The sequence below is a fragment of the Aythya ferina genome (assembly GCF_964211825.1).
Source record: "Aythya ferina genome assembly, chromosome: 5".
NCBI lineage: Eukaryota > Metazoa > Chordata > Aves > Anseriformes > Anatidae > Aythya > Aythya ferina.
In genome coordinates, this window is record NC_140301.1 from 57,716,132 (window position 1) to 57,734,235 (window position 18,104).

Consider the following 18,104-nt stretch of genomic DNA (forward strand, 5'->3'; position numbering starts at 1 on the left):
TATCTCAAAAATTGCTCTTATACCAGTCATGAGAATGATCTGTCTCAATAACATCCAAGCCTGAATCAGACAGGTGTTAACTTTTTAACATTTTTCTTGTTATTAGTGACAGTGTTTCGATTTCTTTTTTTTCTTAATTAAGCTGGCTATAAAACACTACCTGCCTCAGAGTTTCAATTTGGTAGGTGCTGTAAACACCAAAATTAATTTTTACTTTTGTCCTCTTTGACTTTGTGGAGCTACGCTCAAGGAAGCTTCCCTTAGGAATCACTTAACATCAGCATCATCCTGAACCTAAAAAAAAACACAATGTATTGCTTTGGTAGAGTCCACAGAGTAAGTTCTACTTACTAACCTCTTAAGACCCACAAGAAAAAACCCAACTCTTCAATCAACTGCCTGCCTCGGATCTGTTAACGCTACGAGCGGCCTCCTCTCTGAAGGCCTCAGAGGTTGTACCGCTGTACTGACCAACCCCAAGGACCCCGCTTCCCTCTGCAGAACAATCACAAACTGGCTCTTTCTCCTTCCTACCTTCTGTATTTCACTCTAGAGCAGTAAGAAAAGACAGGCAGATGAAATTTAGCCTAGCTCTGTTCATGATGACCCGATGTCTGTATAATCACGGGCCCGGCCAACAAAGTAGCTCCAGGACGTGCAGAAGTTAGCATTTCCATATGATCAAACGCCATCCTGCTACTTTATCACACAACAAGAGGTATAGGCCCCACTTTGTTTAAACCAGCTTTAATTATCATAAGCTTCAGCACTCAACTTCCTCCTGAAAGCCATGCTCATGTGGAGGGGGAGCTGACCTTGGCACAGCCACACATTTCTGAGGGCTCCAAATCCATCACGGGCTCAGTTTCTTGTCACTGTGCCTATTATCCTTTGGAAATAGGAACACTCCAAAACTTCAGCTCAGCATTTTGTTCTAAGTGGCTGCTATTACGCTGTCTCCCTTTTATGTCTTCCTTCCCACGGACTAAATCAGGAACGGGTATCTGACTAAGATCCCTCGTAGCTTGACAGTGAGTGACTGCACCTGGAGGAGAACACAGGCGGCTCTCCGCACCACACCATGGAGGCAGGTCCTCTCTTCTGCTGCGAGACAAAACGTTCCATGGGTACTCTCTGAAGAACTTGACTTTTGTTTCCATGTCACCACTTAGACTCCCTCGTACTCTGAAGTTTTCTTAGGGTAGTATTTAGTGTCACTGTAAGCTCACAACTTGACTTTCCTAGCACGACAAGTCAACGTTTTGCAGAAATCCCAAGCAACCTCAGAGCTTTGGCTCTCTATGCCAAAGACCTTGATTAAAAAACAAACAAAAAAACCACAAGCTTCTTAAGAAAGAGACCTACCCACACATACAGTAGGAAAAGTGTCTAACCAATGACAAAAAGAACACGCAAGCAGCCCTGCAACCCTTCAGAAAGAACATTTTTTCCATTCCCAGTTCTGCACAACCAGAAATAGTCTCCTTAAGGACATTTTGGCACCCTATCTTCCATCAACGAACGGCAGGTTCACTGTGGACTGAGAACAGAGACAGAAGTACGTTTATGACCACAGGATGCCAAACAACTTTATTTTGACCAAAGCCACAGATACCCGCTTGCTCTCAAGAAAGAAGCTGGCAGCAAGCAAGAGTTAACTTCCAGTATAGGGCCAGCTGGAACAACACAGACCACTCAGACAACAAACGTCACCTCACAAGCACCCTGGATTTGTTCCAAAAATCACTTGAAAAGTGGTATTCTTCCTTGACACGCTCAAGGACTGATTCAGCTTGCACCAGCAGCAGTATTTTTCTCTAGTGCATGGTAGGAATTATAGTCTCTAAATCTATTTTGAGATGATTTTGAATGGTCTCAGGATCCATATTTTCCCACCGTATCATTAGGAAAGCTGACAAATTATTTTCCCGGTATTTAAACTTTAAAACAGAGATTGCATGCAGCTAAAAAATATCAGACTACTTCATCACCTCCCACCCCCCAAAAGAAAGAAGCCTTTAGGTACAGAAATACATTTTCTGAGATGGAAAGAGATTGCACTTGCAAAGCTATTCACCCACATTAGTATTGCTTATGAAATCACTTAGAAGATTTCAGTTGACATTGAATAATTTTATTTCTAGCTACTTCCCTGAGCTCACGGAGCTTTCCCGACCACGGAAATAAGCAAACACAACACCTGCTTGGATTTGGCAGGCTGCATGGGGCTCAGAATAACAAGGCAACCCCTCCGAAATCTTCTTCATTTACAGATGCTGATTTGCGGATGACAGCTGTGCTCACCTTTGGAAATGCGGGTGAATTTGGATTAGCAAATGCTGACAATTCATCTCACATTTAAAATGGAGGCTGCTAGTTAGAGAGGGGTGAATGATAAACTAAGGGCTACTACTGATTTCCTGATTTCTCACACAAAGGCAGCTTCCTCCATTTCACTTCACAGCAGACCTAGGGGAAGAAACAGGAGAGGTATCGTATAAAAACCTCAGCCTGAAGACTAGATGCAACTGGAGCAGCTTGGTCTGTACTGTTAATCATTTGTATTTGGCAAGAACATTTTCCTAATCTGTCAGCAATTAGATTTTTTTTTTTTTTTTTTACTTTCTTTTTAAATAAGAATTCAGGTAAGTATTAGAGGATGAATTTTGAATTTACCCAAGGCAGCTGAAAGGGGAAACCCCCAGCCCCCTTTTATCCTCCCCCCCCCCCACACACCTCTCACACCAGCTCCCAGCACTCCTCACATTTTGTGCTAAGCCACTAACTCAGAAAAAAAGAAAAAGTGGGCAGTTTCCTAAAGACATCAGTCTGAGCAAGGAAGGGAAGTGAGACACATGCAAGAAGTACAGCAGCAAGCCTCGAGAGCAGTTCCACAGCACGCAGCTCCTCCGATTTATCTAAGACGCTACCCAGAGTCTGAAAGCAGAAGTTTACAGCTGTCTGCACTGCCTCATAACGTGCGGTATACATATTCTATGAGCAAATTAATCTCTTAACCTGATTTAGAAAGCATCTTCTCCCACGTAAAAGGATCTCCTTAAATCTAGGCTTGCACGTGCATGCACGTGTCCAAAGGAACCAGAAATGCCCTTCTGCACTGGGGGCTCTGTAACAACCTGAACTAACAAGATAGCTTCCAATGGTTAGCACCCATGCTATGCCCCACGAGACTCTGCAGTGTTTTTGTCTCCCTTTTAGACAAGGCAATGTGATGCTTCCCAAAAGGCCAGAGCATCAAAGATGGCTGTTTTATACATCAGTTCTGCAAGGACAGGAAAGAGGTTTTAGCACCTTCAGGTTTAGCACGTTCTGTATGACCAAAGTAGCTCGGTACTACCTCAGACCAGACCTACTGCTTGGTTTCTGGAGAGCTACCCATTCTCAGAAATTCATCCAAAACAGGCTACAAAGTGAAGTGCAAACTACTGAACCCTGCACAGCTCCCTTTGGAGCAATAATAAGCTCGTGATTCCCACCATAAAAATAGCATGGAATGTTTTCCCTGAATAGGGATTTATGGAAGTCATCAAATAGTGCACATAAAGGTACAGATGTAAATATTCATGTACTTTAATGAGTGACAACCGCACACAAGAACCTGTGTCTAATCCCTGTACCAGAACCCATCCCTGTATACCCCTGAAATCTGGAACTAAGATCCTAACCTGCTTCCTCAACATTACACATCTCATAATATACTGTCCAGAAGTACTAATAATCAACTGTGTAGTTTCGGAGTACATGAAGGAAAAAATATACTGCCTTACCCTAAAAATCCAAACTCTAATTGATTTTGTTAAAAAAAAAAAATCACAGGTTCATTAGCATAATATTTCTTAGGGAGTCACACAGTTGAAGGTAATTAGCCACTTGCTTAGCTGCATGCAGTGCTAATGGCCTTTCTTTGAAGAAAGATCCACGTCTGTTTGATTTTTCTATTGCTCAAACTTAAGAGAAGCCTCTTTCAGTTGAAGCAGGAGTAATCTGAGCTGACTTTAGAACAGCTAAGCAATCAATTACCTTTTCACTTAATTTATGCTGTGTTTGTTTGGGACAGCTTTGTCTTAACAGTATAAAGGCTTTAGATCTAGGTGATTAAAGCCAGATTTCTAGATACATATTTGGGATCCTAAAGAACAATGGCAAGCAAACACAGCTCCTGCTGACATCCAGAGGAGGTCTGAAGAGCACAGCTCAAAAACAGGTTGAAGCATGCTGAACCTAACATCCTACCTACACAGCAGCTTGGGTTCAAGGAGATCTTGCTGTACTTTTTCTCTGCTTTATAAACATCATTTGCTTGTAATTTCTATCAGAAATTAATCAATGCATAGTAAAATAAATAAGTGTGAAGCAATACAATTCATTTTTGAAGTGTTACATTCTCAATGTAGGAAATCACAACTAAAGTTATAGCCACGCCAATACCTTAAGGAGAGCTATCCTTTGACAACCTTCTCTCTCCCACAATTACTTAACCTTCCTTCATTTTACCTACACATTCAACAGTACTTAGGCTTAGTCTACATGGGCTAGTATTTAATTGTCCGTATTGTCCAAAATTATTCAATTACTTGAATACAAAAAGACCCTACAAATCTTCACGGGAAGGAACAGTTTGCAACTTTTTTTCCCCCATTTCACAGTTCATCCGTGAATAGCCACTTCCACAGAACCTTTGGAAAAAAGGAACTTTCTTTACAACACTAATTACTATAATTACTATACAGCTTTAGAAAAAAAAAATGACTATTTTGTGTGTATGAAGTTATTTTTTTCCTAGAAAAAAGAAGGGGAACATGACATGTATTGAACATGTTAAAAAAAAGTCACTTAGCCTGATTTTTATTTTTTATTTTTTGTGTAAGGAGCCTCCTCCCATAGCAGGCTGGAGTTCTTGCCTTTCAAAAACTGTAAGGTTAAATTAACTGCTATTCAGGAAACAGGTTATTTTCAGCTTATGAAGAGACATCACTCTTCATTCTTCAATCTTTGATAAAACATGCAGTACTTGCATGTTATCCTCCCTCATTATCTAATGAGGAACTTCATAAGCTCATCACCCAAGTAGAAATCACCAAGGCTACAGCCCAGCTACAGTCCCACACACCCAGCACGCAACCTCTTGCATTACCCCACAACTCCATTTTTACAGCAGGAACAACATGTGGGAAATTCACACCGAGCAGCCAGAAGAGCAAAACCAAAATTCGCAGGAAGAGCTCTACTTTAAAGACATGATTAAAGAAAAAAACAGAACTCTTTCTCGCCACTCCTCCCATGAAATTACAGCTGAATAATTACGACAACGGCATTTTCTTTTAGAATTTGAACTCTATTAACAAGTGCTTGTATCCGTGTGTAACAGCACCACCTGGCGACCTTCTTTAGTGCCATATAAAAACTGTACAGTTAAGGTACAGTAATCAGCATAGAAAAACATTTTAGTTCTGGTTCTGTGTAATTTGGATTCTTTTCAATTAGAAATACATGCACTTTTTATCAGTAAATAGTAACATTTTATGATTCTGCTAAAGAAAGAGCTAAACACCAGCTGATTTCTGCTGGTAAATAGGGGAAAGCTCTTGACACAGCAACAGCCAATTTAGTAAAATTCTGGAATTCATTCAAATGTTAGAGTATAACAGGTTAATGAACTGTTTATTTAATGGTTTGGTTTATAGTTCATACAGACGAAAGGCCACCTCAGAATTAGAAACAGTCAAGCCTAAGTTATTAAAATCACTTGAAAAATCAAACTGAATGTCATGTATGCTATATATTCTAATTGATTAAATATATAAACAGAATTAGCATTTTGGTCCTAACGCATTAAGAATTTTACTGCTGTTCCAGTGGAGTATCTCAGAACAGCTAATACATGTTGCTGAAAAAATCCTTAGGGATCCTGACATGAAAAAGTACTCCCTGAAGACGTAGCGAGCGACAAGAATTCTATTAGAGTGGAGCATTTCTTCTTCATCATTCCTTTTTAAGTTGCGACTAAATTAGCACAGCCTGCACACTCCAGGGTGTGTGCTGGGAGGATGGAGGGGGGGAAGCGGAAGATATAAAGGCCTGAGGCACTTCAAGCAGAGAGCATCCATCTGCCAGCAGCAGTCAATGAACAGAACATTTCTGAAAGCTTCCCACTCATATTAAGTCAAGCCAAAAGAACAGAAAACACCTTCCTTCACTCTGACTGCACAGGATTGAACGTAACAGGACGGTGAGTTATAAATACATGTAAAAATATAAAGGAGAACAATGTGGTCCTGCGTTCAGCCTCTCCTGCTGCAAAGCTGGTTTAAGAGGCTCATCTCTACAGCATCCATTCCCTCATCTACTCTATGGCAGCATGCAGAGGAGCGAAATGAAGTGAAGCAGAAAAAAAAGTTGGTTTATTTATTTTTTGTTTTGGCTGGTGGGTTGCTTTTGTTGTTGTTTTTTTATTTGTTTTTCTTGTGTAACCCAGATATTTTCACTGAAAGGCAGGGAACAAACCGGCTTTACTGCTAGGCATGTACCATGGAGCCAGCCTCCAGAGCTGTAGCTGTACAAAGCGAAGGCTTCAGATAGCAATACCACTTAAAGAAGTTCCCAACCCTTTACACAATACCTCATTGCCACCCGTGCACCACAGCACGTCAGCTCCCAGGCTGACACAACTACCCACAGGAGCACAGCAAATGACAGAGATCATTCAGGTTAAAAATAACTTGCATGCATGCACAGAGTTGTCCTGGTTGGGAAAGTTTGTTTGTTTTTTAAACTCCTGAGGGGTTTCTGTTGTTGCTTTGTTTTTCTGGGTGGGTGTTGGATGTTGGTCAGTCTGCCACTGTGTTGGATGTGGGACCCTCACACGGAACATGTTTCATACCTGGTACAGAATCCTGTCATATCTACTCACTTGTAACTAATAGCAGCTGCCTTTATGTTTGGGTCTTTCACCCGTGTACTACACCTGTCTGAGAAAGGCTGGTGCAGCAATATAGCGCGCAGGAGCCAAAGCCTTTCCCTGAGCTACCTGTGAATGGCACATATGATGGCAGCCCTCATCCATCTGGGAGAGGATGTCGCAGAACCAGGAGGGCAACGAGGACAATCAAAGCTACAGATCAGCTTCTGCATGAGGAACGAGACGAGAATGAGACAAGAGGGGAAGCACCACCACACACACTGCTCTGATACTGCTCCCTCAGCCACTGCAGGATGCATGACAGACACTCTGCCAGATGTGCCCGGAGGTGTTACTGCATCCCTATGAGAGGGAAGCACACAGCGTGCCTGCATGACCTGTGGCAGGCAGGCCGGAGCTGTCACCTCCAGGATCCCAATCCCACGTTGAATGACACCCGCCGGTTCCAACGCTGCAGCCACTACGTGCTTACACTGACACCATTCACCACGACGTGGAGAAAGCAGCTCAGGATCACAGCTTCTTCGCCTCCAGCTGCACAGCGCAGGTGACAACAAGCACAAGCATGTCTGCAAGAACTTAAACAAGTAAATCTTCCTTTTAAAAGCAATGTACACAGACCCTGAGTTTACTCTGGCGTTTGTTAATCCCGTAGCACAGGGGTCCGGAAGGTCAAGGCTGGGGCCATTACTTCGGAACAGCCGTCTTCCAAGAAAGCTGCAACAGCTCCATCAGCAAGTCACGCTTGCAGATCCTCAGGCTGAGATAACGCTTCCCTGCACTGCTTCAGCACGTGAAGTAAGGAACTAGGTGCTATCAGGGAACAGCATTAAGAAGAAACAAAAGAGTTCTCCCCCTCTGGGTTATATTAGGGTATAGCCATAGTGCCTAGAAATGACACAAACACTCCAAAAATCACGTTTAAGCATTTAAAAACAGTCCTATGCCCTGTAAGTGATGTACATTTTCATGATAAAAAAGAGTGGCAGCTACACAGAACTGAAATCAAAGCTACATTACTCAAAGTGCATTTTAAACTTGTCTAACAACCTTCCACAGCTCAAATGGTTTAATTCAGAAGCTGGTTAAGAGAGGCAGCACGGAAATTCATAGACATTACTAGAGGGGTGGGGAGAAAGGCAGTTACCTATTCTCTGTCACAGTGTGCAAGTAGGAAGCTAGACCTATTAATATCCAAGTTCACCTCCTTACGAATGGTACTTTAAAAAGTGAATGCTTCAAAAAACATTAGCCCGCTAGATAAACTGTCTTTACTTAAAGGATTGCTCTCGGGAGAAACGACAGGTTCCAATTATCTACAGAAGGCTGTAGGGAGATAAATCTCTGTCAATGAATCCCACAAACGTGCTAGGTATTGTCCTACTCTGTGTCACATAGACATTGTCAAAGTTAACGGGGAAAATTCTTAAGATACAAGACACCAAAACCTTAATACCAAGTAAGAAATTTCACAAGCGTGCATTTCTTCTTTTGTTTGACAAAAAGAAGCAGAGATCTGTGCTTCCCTGGCACAACAGTTTTCTTGCCCACAGCCAACTAATAAACTCAGAGACAGAGCAGAGACAGGAGAGGAGACAGAGCACAAGAGTCATGAAAGACGCCTTTAACGCCAGTCAGAGTCAGGCCAACTCAAAGCGGCTGAACACCAAGGGGCTTTTTGGTCTCAGTTAATACAACAGAAAGCATCTCTTAACTCCTTTAAGACTATTTTTTTCTTCCTAATTTTAAGAACAATCTTGAAAATTAAGAGAAAGTAACAACAAAAATTGTCCTGAGTCTATGTACAGATGAAACCAACACCTCCAAACTATTTTGGAAGTCTCTTCTAATTTTTCCTTTTTCTGGATACGCGAACACATGAACAGAGTAGGGAAGACAACGCCTGATGCATGTATTCCAACTGGCCAGGATGCTGTGCTGGAAGTTTTACTGATGTTTGCTGATGGCAAAATCCAACCATTACAGTACTTCCAGCAGATCCTCTACTGTTAACTTGAAGAATCACAGCCCCTCTTCACTGGAAACCCTGTGAGGACAAAGTCAGCAGGACAAATCATATTTTTTGGAATAACTTATCACTGGCTACAAAGTGTTTTTCTGCCTGTTTTGTTTGTTTTTTCTCCCCCCCCCCTTTTTTTTTTAAATAATATTTCTCAATTAGTGTTTCTTCAAGTCTTTGCTGAACAAGTTCCCTGCAAACCCAGAAAGCTGAAGCTTTGAGAAAGATGTAAGCTGCTGAGATACCCTGAAGGTCAGCCAGCAGAGCCTTCAGCACCTGAGCTGTGGGCTGTACTTTTGGGGCTTACCAGAGCCTGCATCAAGGCAGAAGACCAGGAAAGCCAGTACCTACTGAGATTCAAGCACAACTTAGAAGCACAGAGGGGCGACACACTGGAACACAAGCACAGCAGCCCCATAACAACAGAAAAATTCCCTGCTGAGAAGTTATGGGATAAGTAACAGTGATCACAAATATGGAAGGACAAAGAGGTTGGGAAAAAACACATTCCTTTTAAAATTCTTCCATGAAGTTATTATGGTACCAAAGATTTAACATCCCAACTCAAAACTTTTCTGCTTTCCCAACTCTGTAGCATGTTCTGACCAAAGAGTGAGAGCAAAGGTCAAGAGACACTTGTGCAAGTAACAAATATGTGAGTGTTATGTCTAAGACCCATCCATGTTAGCAGAAAGGATGAATCTACAAAATAGAAAGAGGGAAAGCTGTGAGTGACCTCAAAGGCGGAAGCTTGAGCTTGTTAACATGCAAAAAAAACAGGACAGTAGGATGTGATTCAGTAGTTCAGTTTTGACCATGTTAGGTCTCTGTCAAGATGATCCCCAAACACAGACACCAAAGCGTAGGATTCATCACCCTTATCCTCAGAGATGAGCATCTGAGCTTGGTCAATCCAGACTTCCTTTCGGTGAGTGAAGAGGCACTTCAAAGAGTGAGTCATGTATGACTTCCTTTCAGGTCACTCCTTAATCACACCCTGAATCTGTCCACCTCTGCATAGAGACCCTCAGTGGAGTTCAGGACAAGGAGCTCACACAGACATCCAAGATTTGGCAGCTGGATCCCAACCTACCATGAACTTGATGGAAGAGGTATGAAGTAATTAAGATGTTTTCCAGACTAAACAGCTGCACTTAGTAAGTAGAAAAGATTATCCCAAATGAAAAAGGAATCATACATCCTCCCCAAGGAGACATGGCAAAAGCTGACACGCTAAATGGAAAGATGAAGAAAATGAGTTAAATGAGTTCTTAATGACAAAGGACTAATAAAGGGACAAGTCAATAGATCAGTCAAAGAGGGTAAGACCAAAGCAATGGTCTGGCTAGAAGAGTAAGTCTTTCAAAGCCTTAGCAAATAAAAAATACATGACAAACCCAGACAAGGAAAACTTTAAGCATTGATTAGTTGAAGAGGAAACAAAAGAAAACGCAATGGGGGTACTAATCAAAGGTGGAAGGATTGAGACTAGCTTGTACCACAACAGAAATGAAAGCAAGAAAGACAACTAAGTGTAAGGCAGAGGGATTAGACTCAAAGTTTCATTACTGAAATCAAGGCCAGATACATTTGTAGCTGATACAAGGAAGAGCCAAAGAAAAGATAGCACCCAGCAAAGAAAACAACCAGAAAGGATTTAAAGACCATGCACAACTGCAAAACTACAAACTTGCTGGGAATCACAGATACATGGTTGGACAGGTAGCATGACTGGAATCGTAAAACGGATGGCTACAGGCTCTATGGGAAGGACAGACAGGGAAGGTGGAAGGAGAAAAAGAGGTGTTCATTTTATGCAAAGGAACAGCCTGAATCACGGAATCATTAAGGTTGGAAGAGACCTCCAAGACCCTTTGGTCCAACCATCACCCTGCCCCCTAGCACCAGTGTCACCCACTAAACCATGTCCCCAAGCACCACATCCAGCCTTTCCTTGAACACCCCCAGGTACAGTGACTCCACCAGCTCCCTGGGCAACCTGTCCCAACGCCTGCCTCCCCTTGCTGAGCAGAAATCTCCTGATTTCCAACCTGAACCTCCCCTGGCACAACTTGAGGCCATTCCCTCTAGTCCTAAACGAATGCATGAAGCTTTGCTGCAGAACAAGTGCCAGGCCGATAATGACATCGTGATCCTGCACAGTGCCATTCTGTACTGACGTGTTCTTGGGGCCAACTTGGCTTCAGAGCAGCTCACGATTCCCACTGGTCTTCAGCACTTCATTTTCGGGTCTCACAGATCTCTTCAGAGTTTGGAGGAAACTAAGTACTATATATGGCAGACAAGGAATGAGCAAGGGATCACTTAGCAAACTCTAGATTCACACGCCAACAGGATTGGATGGGATATACCTGAGAATGCTAATGGAGCTGGTAAAAAGCAGTATCTCTAAAATCTTTAAAAGGTTGTAGGAATTGAGGTTCTCTGCGACTGGAAGAATTACAAGTGTTTCAGACTTTTCTTCCAGAGGAGGAAGTAGGAAACCACAGGTGAGTCAGGCTCCCCTCAGCCTTAAGATCATTAAGAGAGACCTTAAAATGCCACAAAATACAAGCTGACAAACCTCACACAGCTCAACAAGGCAAATGCAATTATTTCTTTTTGCCAACAAAGAACCAGCAGCAACAATACAGGCTGGGGATTGTTTGACTAGGGAATAGCTTTGCAGAAAAAGCATCTGGAGTCCTTAGGGAATGATGAACGTGACTGAGCAGCACCCGATTGCAGTGATGAAGGCTAATTCTATATTAGAACTGCATTATTAAAAGCACAGCCAGCAGGTCAAGGTAAGTAGTAGTTATCCCGTTCCGTGCTTGTGAGACCGTATTTTGAGTCCTTTGTCTGGTTCAGGACTTCTTTGCACAAGAAAGGCATTGACATATTGGAGCAAGTCCAGCAAAGAGCCGTTAAGATGACTGGGAGACTGCAGCACATGATGTGAGGCCAAGAGCTGGATTTGTTTGGTCTTCAGAAGAAAAGCTAAGGGGGAGGTCTTACTGGTGTCTTCAGCTACTCAGTGGGGGGTTATAAAGAGTCAGATATGCACAGCGAAAGGACAAGCAGCAAGAATCACATTAAATATAAGGGGAAAAAATCTCAGTGAGGGTGGTCAAGCATTAGAACAGGTTGTCCAGGGAGACTGCATCATATCTATCCTTGGGGATACTCAAAGCTCAGCTGCACTATGCCCTGAGCAGCCTAATGCAACTTCAAAGCCACCACTTTGACTGCAGACCTCCAGAGATCCTTAAATTATTGTATGATTCTACTCACTTCTGCCCCCTTGTTGTTTCAGGTTTTGTTAGATAAAGATGTGTTCTCCAGTTCTCTTCTTTGGATACATCTGTTCTTCATGCACATAATATATTGTCCTGGTATAATTCACACTGGACAGTTCTGGTAGGAAATAGGGCCTTCTATAATTACTTGCAATAAACCAGCTATGAAATTAAGGATGACAACAAATGCTAAAGAATTAAGTAAATAGTTTAAGCAGTCAAAAGTGCATTAGAAAACATCTTCAGAAATGCCTTCCCATGTAGAATTAAAATATTGTTAGCTACATTTTGGCATTTAAGAGGACTGAGGGAAAGCACATTCATTTAAAGTAATGATTAAAAACACAGCACAACAGTTCAGAAATTGGATTAAGCTAGATGCAGCTGCAATCCTCAAACTTAGTTTTAACCAAATTTGAATATCTGCAACTGAAGCTTTCAAGTTATAATCACACCATTGACCTTCCTTCCCCTCTCCCTTTTCTTTTCAGCCACTGAAGACTATTGAAAGTATCAGAGCTCCAAGTCAAGAACAACTCCCTTGTAACTATGGATCTGACATGGATATAGTGAGAGCAGATTGCCTGCAAGGAAGCAAGAATAAACCAGCTATTTAGAGAGATTATGTAATGTAGCAGAGCTGTAAAATGAGATTTAAAGAGACAGAACTCTCCATTTCAGCCCTGTAAATGCCCACAGAAGTTGGGCAATCCTGTGGCAATTTGAAGAGGCTCAGACAACAAAGGAAAGTCTTGTCACAGGGTCCCCTCTCTGAGCTAACTCTTCTCTCACTGCTCTTCTTTCTCACAGAAAGAAGACTGCATGGTTATTTGGTCAAACCTTTTAAAAACAAAGCTGAAACACCTCTTCGTATCATCTCACAGATGTGCAGGCTTTTACGACAAGAAGGAGCTCTACGTGAGCAGAGATGAGCCATTCTGTGGGCCCGACGTTGCAGAACTCGTGGAGCTTAGCATGCTCAATTAGCGCAGCGCAGCACACTGCAAATCAAACTGGTAATGAACAAACACAACAGTATTAGGTCTTTCTTGCATACATATTTTAAACGAGTGTAAACAAGACTCCAGTTTTTATAACTGCAGCCAATTCCTCACCAAACACCCACAAACATCAGCTGGTTCAGTAAAGAAAGGCAGAGAATATGAACTGCCACGCACCACCACGTTATAAATAGCAAGGAAACATACAGCAAAGGCATGTGTGATAAGGGAGACTAGTGGCATGTATCCGATATTCTTACACAAGCCTGGAAACTGTAAAACCTTCAGGGCTTGCCCGTGACTTTCTTGAGAGCATACATGTAAGCACCAATGCACAAAATAATGATTTTGCAGAAAAGTTTCAAGCAGTTGTTGTTGGGAGACTTTACTTTGGCATTTCTTCACTTCAGAATGGAGGAAAAGAAAAGAAAAACATGAGTTACTACTTTAGATATTCTAATGAAAAACTGTTTTTCATCTAATTCTAAACATCCCTTAATTATAACCCTCAAAAGATGGCAGCATCGCACAGTTAGCCAACCCCAGCTGCTTTACTAGGGATTAAATAAGAGACAGCAAGGCCAAATCACCTCCCTTTCACCTCCCCTGAAAAGACAGACATTACAGGCAGGAAGAATTTGGCCCAAACTACATGGGGGAGGGAAGTGCAAGCAGGGGGAGGTTGTTGCTTTTTAAAAAAACAAGTTCCTGCTCCGTTGCTGGACTTCTCCCCGGATCATGTCAAGCTTGCAGGTTGCTGGCAAGCAGACCAGGCACGCTGCGAGACCTGCCAGCATGCTCAGACCACACACACGCGCTCCCAGCTGCTCTCATCCACCAGGGACAACCTCCAGAGCAAGCTGGGCTCCCCTACCCATTGCTGCTTTCCACAGAGCCCGGTTCTTCCCTTGGGCAGCAGCCTACACAGAGCAACATAGAGAAGGACACAGTGCAATCATATACTGAAGGCAGCACGCAGCCTGGACCTAAGTAAGGAGCAGACCTCCTGGAAGCACGTTTATAAGTCATACTGCACCAGAATCCCCATGGCAGCTCATTTCAGCAGTCCATGTGCAACTCAGGTAACTCTGGAAATGTAAACATGGGAGTACGAGCAAATAAATAAACAATTAGCTTCGCGTTTCTTCCCAAACGCACAGAGCAGTGCTCCAGGGACAACTGCCCATTTTTCTTGCAGTCAGCTATCAGAGCGCTTCAGTTTCATTCAGTGAATAACCTCACATTTTTTCTTTCAAAAATATACAGTAAATTCATGTACCTTGCTATGCTGTAAAGAATAAATACAACGGATATTAACACAATTACAAAAAAAAGCAATCATGAACACAATGACAGGGTGAGATTTTATAAGTTCACTGCCATAGCTCAATTTGCAATTGAGAACTACACAAAGCTAAAAACGTGATTAAATGCAGCAGACAACTAGCTCATTACAGAGCAGCAGAAAGAAGGGCCTTTCAGACACCAATTGCTCTACCTGAAATAGCAGCCGCTGTTGTCAAGCCTGGGACTGAGCAAGAACACTGCTTTGCTCATTGAAACGAACTTTCTCAGAGACAGATTGGCACCGTGACAAATACAGGTTGGCTGAGGAGATCAAAGACCAAATGCCCTCCCCCCCCCCCCCTTTTTTTTTTTTTTAATATAAAGGATCACCACAAAAGAAGAAAAAACGTAAAAAGCCTCAGACAGGTATAACTAAAAAGACAAAATATTTTCCTATTTCAAAACTGTTTGGGAGACCATTTCGTTTCAAACAACTGTAATTTCTCTTCTATGATGCTGTTAGACTTTAGCCAAGTAAATGATTAGGGTGTTCTGACAAGTCCAGTACACACAAAAGCTGTTGGGATGAAAGATGCTCAGACCTTCCCCAGCAAACATTCAGTCAGGAAAGAAGTCACGTCTATATTCCAGAACAATCCTAGGCTGTGTTTAATTTCAGTTACCAAAACATGTTTTTGAACAAAAAAGAGTGCACTTTCTCCCCTCAGTTTATTTTTTCTACAATTATACTGAAGTAACTGAGCAGTCCCTATTCACAACAAGCAGATTTTTTTTAAATACCTATGCAAAATTACAGCTATGATTAGAATAACTTCATCCAATGACAAACTTCACCAGCTGTAAATGGTATTCTAGTGGTTTTATTCCACTAGAACAGTTTGTACAGAAATTTTCAAAATTCAGTGTCACATCCAAAGTTACTGTCTTATGAGACCTGCTCACAAACTGCAAGCTTTACTCTGTCAAATAAGCAGGGCCTGACACTGTTTGGTACAAACAGCCCAGTAAAATAATCTGTACATAAATCAGCCAAATACTGCTGAGCAAAGGAATCTGGGTATGTTTCAATAGCACAGATCAATCTTACCCTTTCTATACGTATGCAGATGTAACAGATCAATCTGATCCTTTCAATATCAATGCAGATACAATACCAGCCAAGATTCTCTGTGTTTTAATTGTTTATCTAAGATCTGAACTGAGGAAAATACCTTTGTTTAAAATACCCCCCAAAACAAGCATCATATCAGTGAAACCCATCTAATGCTCTTGGTTAATTACACGTCAGCTTCTGAGCCTTTGATATGGCAGTCCATCAGCTGTCATCTCCAGGAGTCACGAGACGTGAGTATTAATTAGCTGAAAAATGACAACTCCTGTCCATTGATATGAGCAACAGCAATTGAAACTGGAAGAACATTAGGTTTCTGGAATAAAAGCTGTTTTTATTCATTCTCTTTAAGGACTGTACTTTAGGAAGAACTCAATTAAAATGGATAGCATGTAACCAGACCATTTCCTTAAACATTCTCCGAACACTAAAATCTTCTTTCTACTTTTCTCTTCTCTGTTCAGTCACATATTAAGCATGTGATTACTATGAAGCGTGCATAATGTGTGTTATCTTTACTTTTATACTGTATAAAAACAAAAGCATTTCAACAATTATAATTTAAAATAAACATGCATTAAAAACACTCCAAGAATGCTGAAAACTGATGAAATAAAAAGCTGAAGTAGGTTAACAGATAACAAAAGTGTGCAATTGGCACATCAACCTTGAAAAAGCCCTTTTAAACTCCAACAGTACTGTACGGTGCCATTACCCTTTGTCAGCCATCTACCTGACCTCATAAATCAGGTACAACAACCAAATGAGAGCAAAGGAAAAATCAGCACTTGGCAGACTTGTCTAGTGACTAGCAAGGGGCCTGCCAAGGTTTTGAGGTCACATTCAAAACTACAAATTAATAGCAAATCAATTATGTTAATTAAAAAAAAAAAGTCACATCAATAAGATTAAAGCTTGTGGATACCATTCTGTAGAGTTTGTGCTCGTGACTCCTTTCCCAGGTTGGCATGGAATCCTCCTCCTAAGGTCGGTGTTTTGCCTGCACCTATTAGGGAAGGAAATAAAATATGTCAAATACAATACCTGAATAAAAACATTGAAAGAAAACTTAATGAGCCACTGAACTTGGTATCTGTATAATTTACAACATGCCAAATTACATTAAAAAGGATACTGTAGAGTGCTCGAAGGACTTAAGACAGAATGCAAACCATGTGTCATTTATTTCCTCCTCAGGATACCACTGTACATACAAAACTCTGCAAGTCCCCCTAAACTCAGCTCCAAATAAAGCACAAAAATGTCACATCCCTTATTTTGGGCAGAAAACAAAAATCAGTATCATGAAACACTGCTCAAAGTAAAATGTGAAAAATTCTTATATTTTTTGTCTGAAGACTATTCAATACTGAATTTTACTAGCTAATCACTGGCACTACAGAACATAAAACCATAGTTAGCATTCAATAATGACTTGTGTTGGCTACTACAGACGTAATACACACTTTATAATAACTTTGGTTTAACATCAGACACACAGAGCGAAACTTTGGCTACAAAAACTACAAGTCTGGAACTGCTATGTTTACACCCTGAAAGGCTGGAGACTAAAATAAGTCTGTGTTGTAAATTAACATCAACTAGAGGCTGGTTTATGCGTCTGTGCCAATGCTGAGGAGTCTGAATGCGGAGTCCTCTGGGAGTCAATGGAGCTGCTCATGCAAACGAATCTTCCAGAGCAGGGAATTAAAACTACTAAGGACAGAAATAGTCTCTTACTAAAGCAGGAAGTTTTTAAAAAATAATCAGGCCACTCCAAGCAGGATATTAGAATCTATCAGCTTAACAGCGTGACCAAAAAGCTAAATTGCACAGGACTGAAAACAAGAAATTTGCTAGTAACTGGACTTTAGTCTGCTCTTCAGAACAAGAAGCAAAGTCATCTTGTTTCCTGCCATGCCTGCAGTTTTACTCAGGTTCTTGTCGCTGTGTTTTCTCATCTTACACCTGCTCTCTGCAGCAAACTGCAGTGGCTTTGGGACAGACATACACAAAGGCATGGAGTACCACTGGAAAGCAATTCAGGGCATTTCCACTACACACCTATGTAAGACACTTCCATAGGAAGTCCAAACCATGAGAAATGACGGCCTGAACTTTTATTAGACTTCCTTAGCTAGTCTCTCCTAGCTGTATTTAATAAATATCTTGTTGAGAAAGAACAGAACAGCTAATATGCTGGTAGAATTGCCTACAAGTCTTCCGAGCTTACTTTTCCAGGCAACCTTTCAATTAGGTTTCCAGCACTATCCACAACAGAAACCAAGTTCACCTTCACTTCATTAACAGATCCTTTCAACAAACAATAATCAGAAGCTCTCACATAAATGCCCCAAAGCTTAAGTACCTCAACATCCTAATTAGAGATAAAAATAGTCAATAGTGACCTCCACGCTGAATACAG

General features: G+C 41.5%; 1 protein-coding gene across 3 annotated transcripts in view; it reads right to left on the reverse strand.

Moving 5' to 3' along the window:
* BRF1 (BRF1 general transcription factor IIIB subunit) overlaps positions 1-18,104 on the reverse strand; it is a gene marked incomplete at its 5' end in the record, with an annotated part of 169,169 nt that overhangs the window by 139,865 nt on the left and 11,200 nt on the right. For all 3 annotated transcript variants that reach the window (XM_084522788.1, XM_084522789.1, XM_084522790.1), the window contains one exon: positions 16,605-16,685. In XM_084522788.1, coding sequence (XP_084378914.1) covers positions 16,605-16,685 — 81 coding nt within the window. The remainder of the gene's footprint in view (positions 1-16,604; positions 16,686-18,104) is intronic.